Source organism: Euleptes europaea, chromosome 21 (assembly GCF_029931775.1).
Source record: "Euleptes europaea isolate rEulEur1 chromosome 21, rEulEur1.hap1, whole genome shotgun sequence".
Lineage (NCBI taxonomy): Eukaryota > Metazoa > Chordata > Lepidosauria > Squamata > Sphaerodactylidae > Euleptes > Euleptes europaea.
The window spans coordinates 13827811-13841360 of record NC_079332.1 but is presented as its reverse complement, the minus strand read 5'-3'; the positions used below and the strand labels follow the sequence as shown (position 1 = coordinate 13841360).

At 50.2% G+C, this 13550-nt stretch overlaps 1 protein-coding gene across 1 annotated transcript in view; it reads right to left on the bottom strand.

Annotated features, from left to right (window-relative positions):
• TMEM184A (transmembrane protein 184A) overlaps positions 1 to 4903 on the bottom strand; it is a 16571-nt gene extending 11668 nt beyond the window's left edge. The window contains exon 1 of the mRNA XM_056866623.1: positions 4832 to 4903. Within this exon, the coding sequence (XP_056722601.1) occupies positions 4832 to 4903 (72 nt within the window). The remainder of the gene's footprint in view (positions 1 to 4831) is intronic.
• Between the last annotated feature and the right edge of the window lie 8647 nt (positions 4904 to 13550).

The following is a 13550-nucleotide window of genomic DNA, read 5'->3' as shown; positions in this document are numbered from 1 at the left end:
TCCGCAGACTGAAGTAAACCCCCCCCCCCCACGATCATTCTTTATTTCACCACAACCGCCAAGTCTCAATCGAGGCCCGACAAGTTTTGATCACCGCCTCGTGAACATTTCATATTAAAACGTATTTTGCTTCGCATATACCTCCGCCTTTCTCCCCCGTTGGGGACCCCGAAACCATTTGCATCATTCTCCTCTTCTCCCATTTTATCCTCACAACAACCCTGCAAGGTAGATCATAAGAACATAAGAAAGGCCCTACTGGATCAGACCAAGGCCCATTAAGTCCAGCAGTCTGTTCACACAGTGGCCAACCAGCTGCCTCTAGGAAGCCCACAAACAAGACGACTGCAGCAGCACCATCCTGCCTGTGTCCCACAGCACCTCATAGAATAGGCATGCTCCTCTGGTACTGGAAAGAACAGGTATGCATCATGATCAGTATCCATTTTAACTAGTAGCCATGAATACCCCTTTCCTCCATTAACATGTCCACTCCCCTCTTAAAGCCTTCCAAGTTGGCAGCCATCACCAAATCCTGGAGCAGGGAGTTCCACAATTTAACTATGCGCTGTGTGAAAAAAATACTTCCTTTTATCTGTTTTGAATCTCTCACCCTCCATCTTCAGCAGATGGCCCCACGTTCTGGTATTATGGGAGAGGGAGAAAAGCTTCTCCCTGTCCACTCTCTCCAAACCATGCTTAATTTCATAGACCTCTCTCCTGTCTCCCCTCAGCCGCCTTCTTTCCAAGCTAAACAGCCCTAAGCGTTTTAATCGCTCTTCATAGGGTCGTTGCTCTAGTCCCCTAATCGTTTTGGGTGCTCTTTTCTGCACCTTCCCAAGCTCTGTAATGAGATCAGGCTGAGTGTGCGCGACTGGTCCAAGCTCACCCAGCAAGTGGGGATGCAAACCCGGTTCTAGCCTGATGCTCTAACCACTCCACCAACTGGTGGTGCAAAAATTCCATATTTCACTCTCATTGGGGAGGGGTAGAACGGCTTACAACTGCCTCTTCAGACATACACCGATACTCCCCCTTCTTTCCATATGTAGCGGTAATATACTGGGACGGGAAAAGAAGCGGAAAAATCAATGATGTACGGGCCCGACCTGTTGTGACAAGATCGGTCGGATTCACAGTGCAATCTTGAGCTACACCCTTCTAAGTCCAGGGGTTTAGGGGGGTGTTGACTCTGCCTTGCAAAACTGCAGGGTAGACTTGTGTGTGTTAAGTGCCGTCAAGTCGCTTCCGACCCATGGCGACCCTATGAATGAAAGTCCTCCAAAATGTCCTATCTTTGACAGCCATGCTCAGATTTTGCAAATTGAAGGCTGTGGCTTCCTTTATTGAGTCCATCCATCTCTTGTTGGGTCTCCCTCTTTTCCTGCTGCCCTCAACTTTTCCTAGCATGACTGTCTTTTCCAGTGACTCAGTAGACTGAAGCAACCTTTAGTTCTTAGGGGGGCATACAGTTGGGAGCCACTGTGTTCCTCTCCCGCACCAACCCTCAGACAGTGGCGTGACCCTACAAACGAACAGGTCCACCAACACTGAAATTTCCACAGGCATCACACCCGCCCAAGTCACCAGGGGCCCAAAGCATGAACACATGAAGCTGCCTTCTACTGAACCAGACCCTTGGTCCATCAAAGTCAGTATTGTCTACTCAGACCAGCGGCTGCTCTCCGGGGTCTCAGGCAGAGGCCCTCCTCCTCATCTACTTGCCTAGTCCCTTTGACTGGAGATGCCAGGGATTGAACCTGGGACCTTCTGCATGCCAAGCAGATGCTCTACCACTGAGCCACAGCTCCGACTGAGAAGAGAATGGCGCACATACACACACAGCTCCCCAGACGAAGACCTAAATGCAAGGGAAACGTATGAGCGAAAGGACCAAGCAGAGCATCCGGCGTTGGGAGGTGGGTTAGACTTGGCCTCTATGCCCCATTGCTCGGCCACTGTGTGAAACAGGATGCTGGACTTCATAGATCACTGCCTAGGGTTGCCAGCCTCCAGGTGGGGACTGGAGATCTCCTGGAATTACAACTCATCTCCAGAAAACAGGGATGAGTTCCCCTGGAGAAAAATGTTTCAGAGTTTGGGCTTCAGACCTAATTATTAGGGTTTATTCTGTTTCTTAGCAAGTCTGGAGTGGTATTGAGAGCCAGTGTGGTGTAGCGGTTCAGAGCAGGGGTTTGGAGCGGTAGACTCTTGATCTGGTTTGATTCCCCACTCCTCCACATGAGCGGCATAGGCTAATCTGCTGAACTGGATTTATTTTCCCATTCCTCCACACGAAGCCAGCTGGGTGACCTTGGGCTAGTCACAGCTCTTTTAGAGCTCTCTCAGCCCCACCAACCTCACAGGGTGTCTGTTGTGGGGAGGGGAAGGGGAGGTGATTGTAAGCCGGTTTGATTCTCCCTTAAGTGGTAGAGAAAGTCGGCATATAAAAACCAACTCTTCTCCTTCTTCTATTGCTGTTTATTTAAAGATGGGGTATTCCCAGATAACTTTGAACACTCCTTTGTCAAGAATGTTCTGTGTCATTGTCTGTTTTTTTAATAAGTTCTGGCGGGTTAGTTTTTGAGTTTTAATCGGTTACCAAAATGTAACTTTTATCAGTGATTGCTATATGGTTTTGTTTTTTTTATCAGTACTTGTAACGGCCTTTGGCCGTATGCAATAAACCTGAACCATATACCGAGACCTTAACCGGTTGGATGCCTGCCCGCCCCCCCTGGGGGGGGGGTCATCTGGGGCAGCTGCTTGCTTGGGGCTTGGTCAGCTAATTTTTAAGTTGATAATTTTGTATGGCCCGCAAATGAGGTTATAAATATCCAAATGGCCCTTGGCGGGGAAAAAGGTTCCCCACCCCTGAATTAGTCGTCTTTCTGCTGCAACAATGACACCCAGGGTTACTCCTATGTTTATACAAGGACAGTGTGGTATAATGGTTAGAGCATCAGATTAGCGGCATCTGGGAGACTCGGGATCGACTCCCCATACCACCATGGAAGCTTGCTGGGTGATACTGGGCCAACCATTCTGTCTCGACCTTGCCTACCTCACAGGGTGGCTGTTGTCAGAATAAAAATGAAGAGAGGAGATAAAATAGAAGGCCATTTGGGGAGAAGAGAGAAGTATAAATATAAATATCGGAATACTTTTTGTCATAGTTTTAATAAATTTATGGGGGGGGGAACTAAAAAAGGAGTTTGAATTCCATTTTGGGGCAGCAACTTTTTTTTTTTTTAAAGTCATTAAAATATAAAAAGCCTGAATGCTAAAAATGAGCCGGGCAGGCTCCGCAGACAATTTGTCAAGGCCTGATCTAAATAAATATCCCCTCTCGGCTTTCTGCTACACTTCACAAGCCGCAACCCAGCCCATGTTCAAAGCACCCAACCAAGCGTGCGTTTTTTTCCTGCCCCCTCGGTCAGACATTGTTCCCTCCGATCCATAAAAGATTTCACGCAGCCTGATCTAGCAATTAAACCCATCAGAGCCTGCAACCCGTGCAATAAGACTTGCTCCCTCTCTAAACACCTGGAAGATAAACATCTTATCATGGTGGCGATTTTCGTAGAGACGAGATTTTGCCTTCGCAGGTCGAGCCAAGCGTTTGGGATTACCTACTACCAAGATCTGATGAAGGGAGCTTTGACTCTTGATAGCGCATACCCCGAAAATCTTAAGTCTCTAAGGTGCTCCTAGACTCGAATCTAGCCGCACCTTCCCTACTTAGCGGACATTTCCACACGTATCCCCAAAGCGCAAAACCCTTGGCTCATTTACTCACCCCCTTTCGCAAGAGAAGCGCTTTCAACGTGTCCAGGGGCAGACAAAATATACAGCAGCGTCCAAAAATACCACTGCCCCAAACAGAAGGGGAAAGCGTCGGGCGGAGGGAGACAAACAGACCCAGCTGCTCGGGGGCTGGACGTTCCCGTCCGTCGGACAGGGCTCCGGCTTCACCCCACTGACGCCCACATCGCGGCAGCGGAGCGAGGCTAGGGTTACCAAGGCGTCAGCTGACCGCCAGGATCCCCCCCGAGAGGAGCCGATGCCCTCCGTAAGTCAACAAGACTAGCCACCGGGGAGCTGGCCATGAAAACAGGCCTCCGAACCAAACCCGTCACGCCGTGGCACAGCCTGCCGTGTAAACATTAACCAGGCCGCGGAGATAGCACCACGGAGAAGGACTTTTTTTTTTTGCTGGTTTTATTTCCCAGCCTCTATCTTCTTCCTTGTTGACTTTGGCCGACCCTTAGAACATGGACCGAGAATAGGGTTGCCGCCTCCGGTTTGGGAAATGGCTTGTTCTCCAGGGGAACTGATCTCTGTCATCTGGAGGCGAGCTGTAACTCCAGGAGATCTCCAGGCCCCTCCTGTAGGTTGGCAACCTTAACTCAGCTGGTGCTTTTCTGGAAGTCGATAAAACCTTCCGCCTTGGAGCTTTGTAAAGGAAACCAACGGGGATCCACAGCTGGACTCGAGTACGAGACCCAGATGTGCTGGGAGGCCTCGGAGAGATCGAGTCTCAGTTTCCCAACTGGCAAGTGGAAATTATCATAATTACAAATATACGATACTGCCTTACAGCGAGTCGACCTAGCTCATTTTATCTACCGTTTAGCTTAAAAAGAAGGCGGTTAAGGGGAGATACGATAGAGATCTATAAAATTATGCATGGTGTGGAGAGAGTGGGCAGGGATACCGAATCCAGGTTACCGAAGCCTGGCCTGGAGGATTTCTGCACGAACGTGACCCAGACTTGCTTAAGACAACCCAGTGCCCGAAGGGCTGGGACTCAAACAGACACACTTCCTACCCACTCCACCCACGCCAACTCTTTCTGGAAGTTCTTGTCTTCCGTGTCCCTGTCCAGAAGAGAATCTCGCATGATGGATTTATTGCAGGACCGGCAGTCGACCTAGCAGCCAAACCACCGGTTTCAGAGTCATCCTGGCTTGGATTCGAACTCAACGGCCGCAGGGGCAGAATTTTAATTCACTAACCCCTCCTCAGCTAAAACTCGTCAAGAAAACAGGGTCTCCGTTCCCTGTTTGTTCGGCCCACCAGGACAACAGGCTGGCCTCTGTGTGAACCAGGATGGGGGACTAGATGGACCGCTGGTCTGATCCAGCAGGGCTCTTCTGAGGTTCTGATCAACGGCAGGCCTCGGCCTCTGTGCCCTGTTGTTGGACCTCCAGAGGAACTGGTTAGCCACTGTGTGAGACGAGATGCTGGACTAGATGGACCACGGGTCTGATCCAGCAGGCCTCTTCTGATGTTCTCATCAGAGGAAGGCCTTGGCCTTTATGCTTGTTGTTGGCCCTCCAGAGGAACTGCTTGGACACGGTGAGAGACAGGATGCTGGACTAGATGGACCCTCACTGGTTTGATCCAGCAGGGCTCTTAAACACATGAGCACATGAAGCTGCCTTCTACTGAATCAGACCCTTGGTCCATCAAAGTCAATATTGTCTACTCGGGCCAGCAGCGGCTCTCCAGGGTCTCAGGCTGAGGTCTATTCACATCACCTCCTTGCCTGGTCCCTTTAACAGGAGATGCTGGGGATTGAACCTGGGACCCTTCTGCATGCCAAGCAGAGGCTCTACCACTGAGCCACGGCCCCTCTTCTGATGTTCTTCACAGGGGAAGGCCTCGGCCTCTGTGCCCTTGGTTGGCATTCCAGAGGAACTGGTTGGCCACTGTGTGAGAGAGGATGCTGGACTACATGGACCACTGGTTTAATCCAGCAGGGCTCTTCTGATGTTCTGATCAGGGGAAGGCCTCGGCCTCTATCCCCTGTTGTTGTGTAATGCCTGTGTTATAATATTAATTTCGAATTAATATAACACAGTGGGAGGTTAATAGTTCAAAGCAGCAGTTTATTGAGCTCAATATGCATCCCGGATGAAACTGCCCTAATGCGCAGGACAGTCTTCATACAGAACAAAGGATTGCTACCCCAGTTATAACTTCTGGTTAGGGATGTTCCAATTACGTCGACTTACTAAACATTGGTTGTCTGCCTTTCTTTAATTAACATAGTATATAGAGATTGGTAGAAGCTGTCTCTAAGCAAGCACTTGGTCTTGTGATTCACATTCCTAACAGTGAAGGTAAGACACTGTTTTTCTCTACAGGGGAAAGCCTGTACCAGGCAACGTGTTCTGTTGGCCTCTTATAGTTATGGATGCCAACGTTCCCAAAGTTTCCATGTGTGGGTAGAATATATCTGCCTGATGCTATGCTCTATTTTTGAGCATAGCACCTCATGAACCTATGAATAGCACCTCATGAACCTACATATGAAAGAATATATGTTTTCCTATAAATGAAGTTTATAGGCACTTCAGTTGGACCTCCAGGGGAACTGGTTGGCCACTGTGGGAGGCAGGATGCTGCACTAGATGGACCCTCAGTAGTTTGATCCAGCAGGGCTCTTCTGATGTTCTTATTGGGGAAGGCCTCGGCCTCTATGCCCTGTTGATGGCCCTACAGAGGAACTGGTTGGCCACCAGGATGCTGGACTAGATGGACCACTGGTCTGATCCAGCAGGACTCTCATGATGTTCTTATGATGTTACAAGCCACTTTGGGTCTAAAAGGTGGATATCAATAAAGCAATCAAATATGTTCCGTGTTTGTACGAACAATCAGTGAACCCATCAGTAGAATTTAAGTCCAAGGACTCAATGTTCTGCAGATGTTCTTGCGAGTTTTCCTTATTTGTTTCCATCCTAACACAAAACAGCCCCAGAGCACTGTTGCCGGCACATGCTCTTTGTCATGCTGGAATTAGAAAACCGGTTTTTGGGGTGCCGAACAGATCTGGCAAGAACACACCAAGTTTTTGTTTTTTTTAAAGGGACAGGGTTTTGCCCTAGTCTGTCTCACTCTAGCCCGTGACATGCTCCGGAAAGAAGCCAGTCAGCTCCCCACCCACGGCTACCCAGAACCCCGGTAAATAAGCAAAGCACATGGTTTCGTGGGCCGCACCCGAAAGGTTTTGTTTGCCCTGAGCTAAATGTGCGCTCCACGCAAAGCAGCTTTTCCCATCACCGGCTAGACTGGTTAGCCAACAGTGTGCTCTACGCACATTTTGGGGGCCCTGTCCCAAGCGGGAACAAGTTGCAGCCAAGGGTGGAAAACGTTCCTTGACAAATCGACGTGACTAATATAATTGTCATAGCGTATCGTGAGCTAAGGTGGCACAAGCTAGGAACCTAGAGAGGAAAAGGAAAGGTGGGGCGCGGGGCGGGGCGGGGGGTCCAATCTGACCCATCCAGCCGTGCAAGCACTGATTCCTGACCCATGGGGTGATGTCACATCCCAACGTTTACTGGGCAGACTATGTTTACGGGGTGGTTTGCCAGTCATCTTCCCTTTACCCCCAGCAAGCTGGGTACTCACTTTACCTTCCTGGAAGGATGGGAGGCTGGGTCAACCTTGAGCCGGCCGCCTGAAACTGACTTCCGTCGGGATCGAACTCAGGTTGTGAGCAGAGCTTGGACTACAGCTTACCACTCTGCGCCATGGGGCTCTTGGCATGGCTCTAATACCACAGACTTTCCCAATACACCTTATCCACTTTTTTCTGAGCCACCATGCTGGCAAAGGGCTCTGTAATCGCCTCCTCTCCCAGCCACTATGCTGGCAAAGGGCTCTACAATAGCCTCCTCTCCAGCGAGAAAAGAGGCCTTGGCAAAAGGCCTCTTCGTATGTATCTCAGCCGCTCCCCCTTGTGCCTGTGAAGTGCCAAGAGCAAATGGGAGCAAGCATTGATGCGCACAAGGTATGGTTGCCAGGTCCTGGGTTGGGAAATACCTGGAGATTTGTGGGGGGGGGGGTTGGAGCCTGAGAAGGGCGCTGGGCTTGTGCAGGTAAGGGACTTCAGTAGGGTATAACGCCCTAGAGTCGAGCCTCCAAAGCAGCCATTTTTCTCCAGGGGAACTGACCTTTGCTGCGTGGAGATCAGGTTCAATCCCCAGCATCACCAATTGAAAGGATCTGGTAGCAGGTGATAAGAACATAAGAAAGGCCCAGCTGGATCAGACCAAGGCCCATCGAGTCCAGCAGTCTGTTCACGCAGGGGCCAACCAGGGACGATCTCCCTGGCTGTCCCTCAGTCTAGCTTGCCTCCCAAATTAAGAAAACAATGAACCTCTACGTTGCCCGACATCTGAGAGCCAGCATGGTGTTGTGGCTAAGAGCAGTGGTTCGCAGCGGTGGACTCTGATCTGGAGAACCGGGTTCGATTCCCGACTCCTCCACATGAGCTGCGGAGGCTAATCTGGGGAACTGGCTTTGTTTCCCCACTCCTCTGCATGAAGCCAGCTGGGTGGCCTTGGGCTAGTCACACTGTCTCAGCCCTACCTGCCTCACAGGGTGTCTGTTGCGGGGAGGGGAAGGGAAGGCGATTGTAAGGCGGTTTGATTCTGCCTTAAGCGGGAGAGAAAGTCGACATATAAAAACCAACTCCTTTTCCTCTTCCTCCTCTTCTTCGAATTCAACAAAACATCTGCTTTTCTACACTGCTATGCTCTTAGGGGACGCACACCCCTCCACGGGCCGAGACAGAAATGAGAAAACCTGTTGCGCTGAACAGCAGGATTTCAGAATTTTAAACAGGAAAACAATGCCTAGGAAGGGGGGGTAGCTATACCCCCCTTTATGCTCCTGAGGCCCCCAAACTCCCCCCAAAATTAACCCTTTGCTGCTGGAGGAGGGATTCTGCAGAGATGCAGCTGAACAGTACTGGGTATGTTGCTGTGACCATTCCACCACAGCTATAGGCCAACAATGTGTAAACTCAGGCCTTTTCTTTAGGTTGCCAACCGGCCCGGGCCACTCCTGCCCTGTAAACAGGTGGCAGTATTTGAGGCCACGGAAGCCAACAGCATCTACACACACACACACACACCCGCGGGTCGTAGGTTCCTCGAGGCAGACGGAGCTGGTAAAGAGACAGCTACCCAGCCGGTCCCAAGGCTGCCAACTCCCAGTTGGCAAACACCTGGGGAGGGCGGGTTTTAGGGAGGGGGCTGGGCAGGGCAGAACGCCCTGCAGTCCGCCTTCCCTAGCAGCCATTTTCCTCCCGGAGAAGCGGAAGAAATGTCTTAAATAAACAGAGAAGGGATTGATGCGGTCTGGACTGCAGTGCCGGATTCACGTATAAGCTAAACAAGCTATAGCGAAGGGCCCCACTCTCTTGGGCCCCCCCAAAAAATTTAAAGGAAAAAAAAACTGGATGTACATTTCCAAAATATAAGATAAAAAACAAATAAAACCTACACACAGCAACATTTACACCTATTATTATTTCATGTTATAGCAAGTTTCTAGAGACTAGATTATGAGTCTTTGTAAATTGTGTTTCTAAAGGAACTTTTGTTTTTGCCAAATGCCAATGTTATTAAGCTTGTTATGAATAAAAAATCATTTTAAGTTAGAGCTTAATAATTATTTCACTATTAATATACTTCTTAATTGTATTTCAATTCAACAATTACTTTGATAAAATACATATTTTGTTATGTGCAAATGGCTTTAGAGACCTCTTAGGTCCATAAATTACCATATAGCATATATTCAACACACAAAACAGCAACAATTTGTTGTTGACAAAGGACAGCTGGACATATAAAGGGCCCCATTACCTTCAACAACTTAGGGCCTCATCAAACTTAAATCCGGCCCTGGTCTGGAGATCAGCTGGGATTCCAGGGTTGGGGGGAGTCTCCCAGCCTCGCCTGGAGACTGGCAACCACAGCCGGTCTACCCATCACCAGCCCCAGGAGACCCAACAAAGGGGCTCTGGGAAGGGGTGGAGGGAGCTGGGGTGGGGGGATAGGGGAAGCTGGCTCCTGGTTTCCAGCGGCGTTTGGAAGCGGCCAAACTTCTCCCCGGTCCTTTGGGCCTGGGAGGTCTTGCTCAGATTTGCCCCTCTCCAAATGTACATTTCCCCCATCCCAATGCACAAAACTCTGTATGGGGGTGGCCGGGTGGGGGGCTTATTGTTGAGTTTTGAGCATCTGGATGGGGGGGAGCGGGCGCCCAGAGAAGCGGCCAAACTTCTCCCCGGTCGTTTGGGCCCGGGAGGTCTTGCCTCGGATTTGCCCCTCTCCTAATGTACATTTCCCCCATCCCAATGCACAAAACTCTGCATGGGGGTGGGCGGGTGGGGGGCTTATTGTTGAGTTTTGACGATCTGGATGGGGGGGAGCGTGCGCCCAGAGAAGCGGCCAAACCTCTCCCCGGCAAGACCTCCCTGGGAGGTCTTGCCTCGGATTTGGCCCTCTCCAGATGTGCATTTCCCCCCATCCCAATGCGTAAAACTCTGCATGGGGGTGAGCGGGTGGGGGGTTCATTGTTGAGTTTTGAGCATCTGGATGTGGGGGGAGCGTGCGCCCAGAGAAGCGGCCCAACTTCTCCCCGGTCGTTTGGGCCTGGGAGGTCTTGCCTCGGCTTTGCCCCTCTCCAAATGTGCATTTCCCCCATCCCAATGCACAAAACTCCTCATGGGGGTGGCTGGGTGGGGGGCTTATTGTTGAGTTTTGAGCATCTGGATGGGGGGGGAGCGTGCACCCAGAGAAGCGGCCCAACTTCTCCCCGGTCGTTTGGGCCTGGGAGGTCTTGCCTCGGCTTCGCCCCTCTCCAAATGTACATTTCCCCCATCCCAATGCACAAAACTCCGCATGGGGGCGCGCGGGTGGGGGGCTCATTGCTGAGTTTTGAGCATCTGGATGTGGGGGAGCGTGAGCCCAGAGAAGCGGCCCAACTTCTCCCCGGCAAGACCTCCCTGGGAGGTCTTGCCTCGGATTTGCCCCTCTCCAGATGTGCATTTCCCCCATCCCAATGCGTAAAATTCTGCATGGGGTGGGTGGGTGGGTGGGGGGCTTATTGTTGAGTTTCGAGCATTGGGTTGGGGGGGGAGCCTGCGCCCAGAGAGGGGCAACTCCAAGGCACGGCCTCCCAGGCGTAACTGGCCCCCCAAGTGGTCCAGGAGCGCCTCCCCCCCCCGGAGTAACTTACTCACCCCGCTCCGGAGCAGAGGGACGCGCGCTGGAGCCGGGGCGCACGGAGAGCGCAGCTCCCGGGACGCGCGTCGCTGGGCCCGGCCCGGCCGCCGCTTCCTCTCCCAGCCGCCCCGGAGAGCCCTCCCTCGGCCCCCGGCGGCACCTGCCCGCCTTCCCCGGAGACTCCTCCTCCGGCCGGCCCGGCCCCACGCCTTTGCACCGCCGCCGTCTCCCTGGAGATGCTCCGCACCTGGCACAGGTGTGCGCAGGGCGATGCGCCTGCGGGCGGGGCCGCAGTCCGGCCGGGGGGCTCCAAGAGCGCCTTGAAGGGTTGGGTTTTTATACACTGACTTCGGGGCTTGCCGCGTGATGTATTCCCAGGGATGTATGAAGAGTTTGAAAACATCATAAAAAAATACTGTTCGCGCTTTCTTCCCTTTCTTTATAATTTTATTTTTATAACATAAAACAAAACTTTCTTTATAATTTTCTTTTTATTTTTATGACATAACACAAAACAAACAACCACAACAATAATAAAAAGAAAATTAAAAAAAAGAAGAAGAAAATACGAAAGCGTATCGGTATAGACTTATTAATACATTCATGGTTGTGTGTGTGTGTGTGTAAAGTGCCTTCAAGTCGCAGCCGACTTATGGCGACCCCTTTTGGGGGGGGTTTCATGGCAAGAGACTATCAGAGGTGGTTTATAACATAAAACAAAACAAACAAATACAACAACAATAAAAAGAAAATTAAAAAAAAGAAAATACGAAAGCGTATCGATATATACTTATTAAGACATTCATGGTTGTGTGTGTGTGTAAAGTGCCTTCAAGTCGCAGCCGACTTATGGCGACCCCTTTTTGGGGGGTTTCATGGCAAGAGACTATCAGAGGTGGTTTATAACATAAAACAAAACAAACAAATACAACAACAATAATAAAAAGAAAATTTTTAAAAAAAGAAAATACGAAAGCGTATCGATATATACTTATTAAGATATTCATGGTTGTGTGTGGGTATAAAGTGCCTTCAAGTCACAGCCGATTTATGGCGACCCCTTTTTGGGGGGTTTCATGGCAAGAGACTATCACAGGTGGTTTATAACATAAAACAAAACAAATACAACAATAATAATAAAAAGAAAATTTAAAAAAAAGAAAATACGAAAGAGTATCGATATATACTTATTAAGACATTCATGGTTGTGTGTGGGTGTAAAGTGCCTTCAAGTTGCAGCCGACTTATGGCGACCCCTTTTGGGGGGTTTTCATGGCAAGAGACTATCAGAGGTGGTTTGCCAGGGCCTTCCTCTGCACAGCAACCCTGGTAATCCTTGGTGGTCTCCCATCCAAATATCAACCAGGGCTGACCCTGCTTAGCTTCTGAGATCTGACGAGATCAGGCTAGCCTGGGCCATCCAGGTCAGGTCTGAGATCAGGCTAGCCTGGGCCATCCAGGTCAGGGCACATTCATGGTTACAAAATTATAAAGTTCAAAAAGATACCCCTTCGACCCTCCACCCGCCTTAAAAAGGGACCCATCACCCGACTTCCAAAGAAGTGTCTAAACAGTTTTAAAAATTGGTTCTTGTAGGTTATCCGGGCTGTGTAACCGTGGTCTTGGTATTTTCTTTCCTGACGTTTCGCCAGCAGCTGTGGCAGGCATCTTCAGAGGAGTAACACTGAAGGACAGTGTCTCCTCTGAAGAGGCCTCAGTGTTACTCCTCTGAAGATGCCTGCCACAGCTGCTGGCGAAACGTCAGGAAAGAAAATACCAAGACCATGGTCACACAGCCCGGATAACCTACAAGAACCAATGAACTCTGACCGTGAAAGCCTTCGACAATATTTTGTCCCAGGTTCAATTTCCAGCATTTCCAGTTAAAAGGACCAGGCAGTAGGTGATGTGAAAGACCTCAGCCTGAGACCCTGGAGAACAGCCACCAGTCTGAGTAGGCAATACCGACCTTGATGGACCAAGGGTCTGCTTTAGTAAAGGCAGCTTCATGTGTGCTCAGGTGTCAACTATTCAAGAAATGGACCAGGCAGTAGGTGATGTGAAAGACCCCCACCGGAGACCCCAGAGAGCCATTGCCCCTCTGAGTAGACAATACTGACCTTGACGGACCAAGGGTCTGCTTCAGTAGAAGGCAGCTTCACGTGTTTCTAGGGTTGCTCTCGGTTGGGATAATACCTGGGGGGTGGAGCATGAGGAGGGTGGGATTTGGGAGGAGGGTCTTCAGTGGGGTAGAATGCCATAGAGTCCACAATCCAAAGCGGCCGTTTTCTCCCGGGGAACTAATCTCTGTCGCCTGGAACTAATCGGTTGTAATGCCAGATCCCCAGCCACCATCTGGAGGTTGCTATACAAAATAACAGCACGCTGGCTCCAAGAAACAAATCATATATTAATGTTCACACCAATATATACACACATAACAGAACACCTGGGCTGTCTAACTACTCCCTAAATAATCTTATTATAATATGCAAAACAGAAACAAAAACAAAACATGGG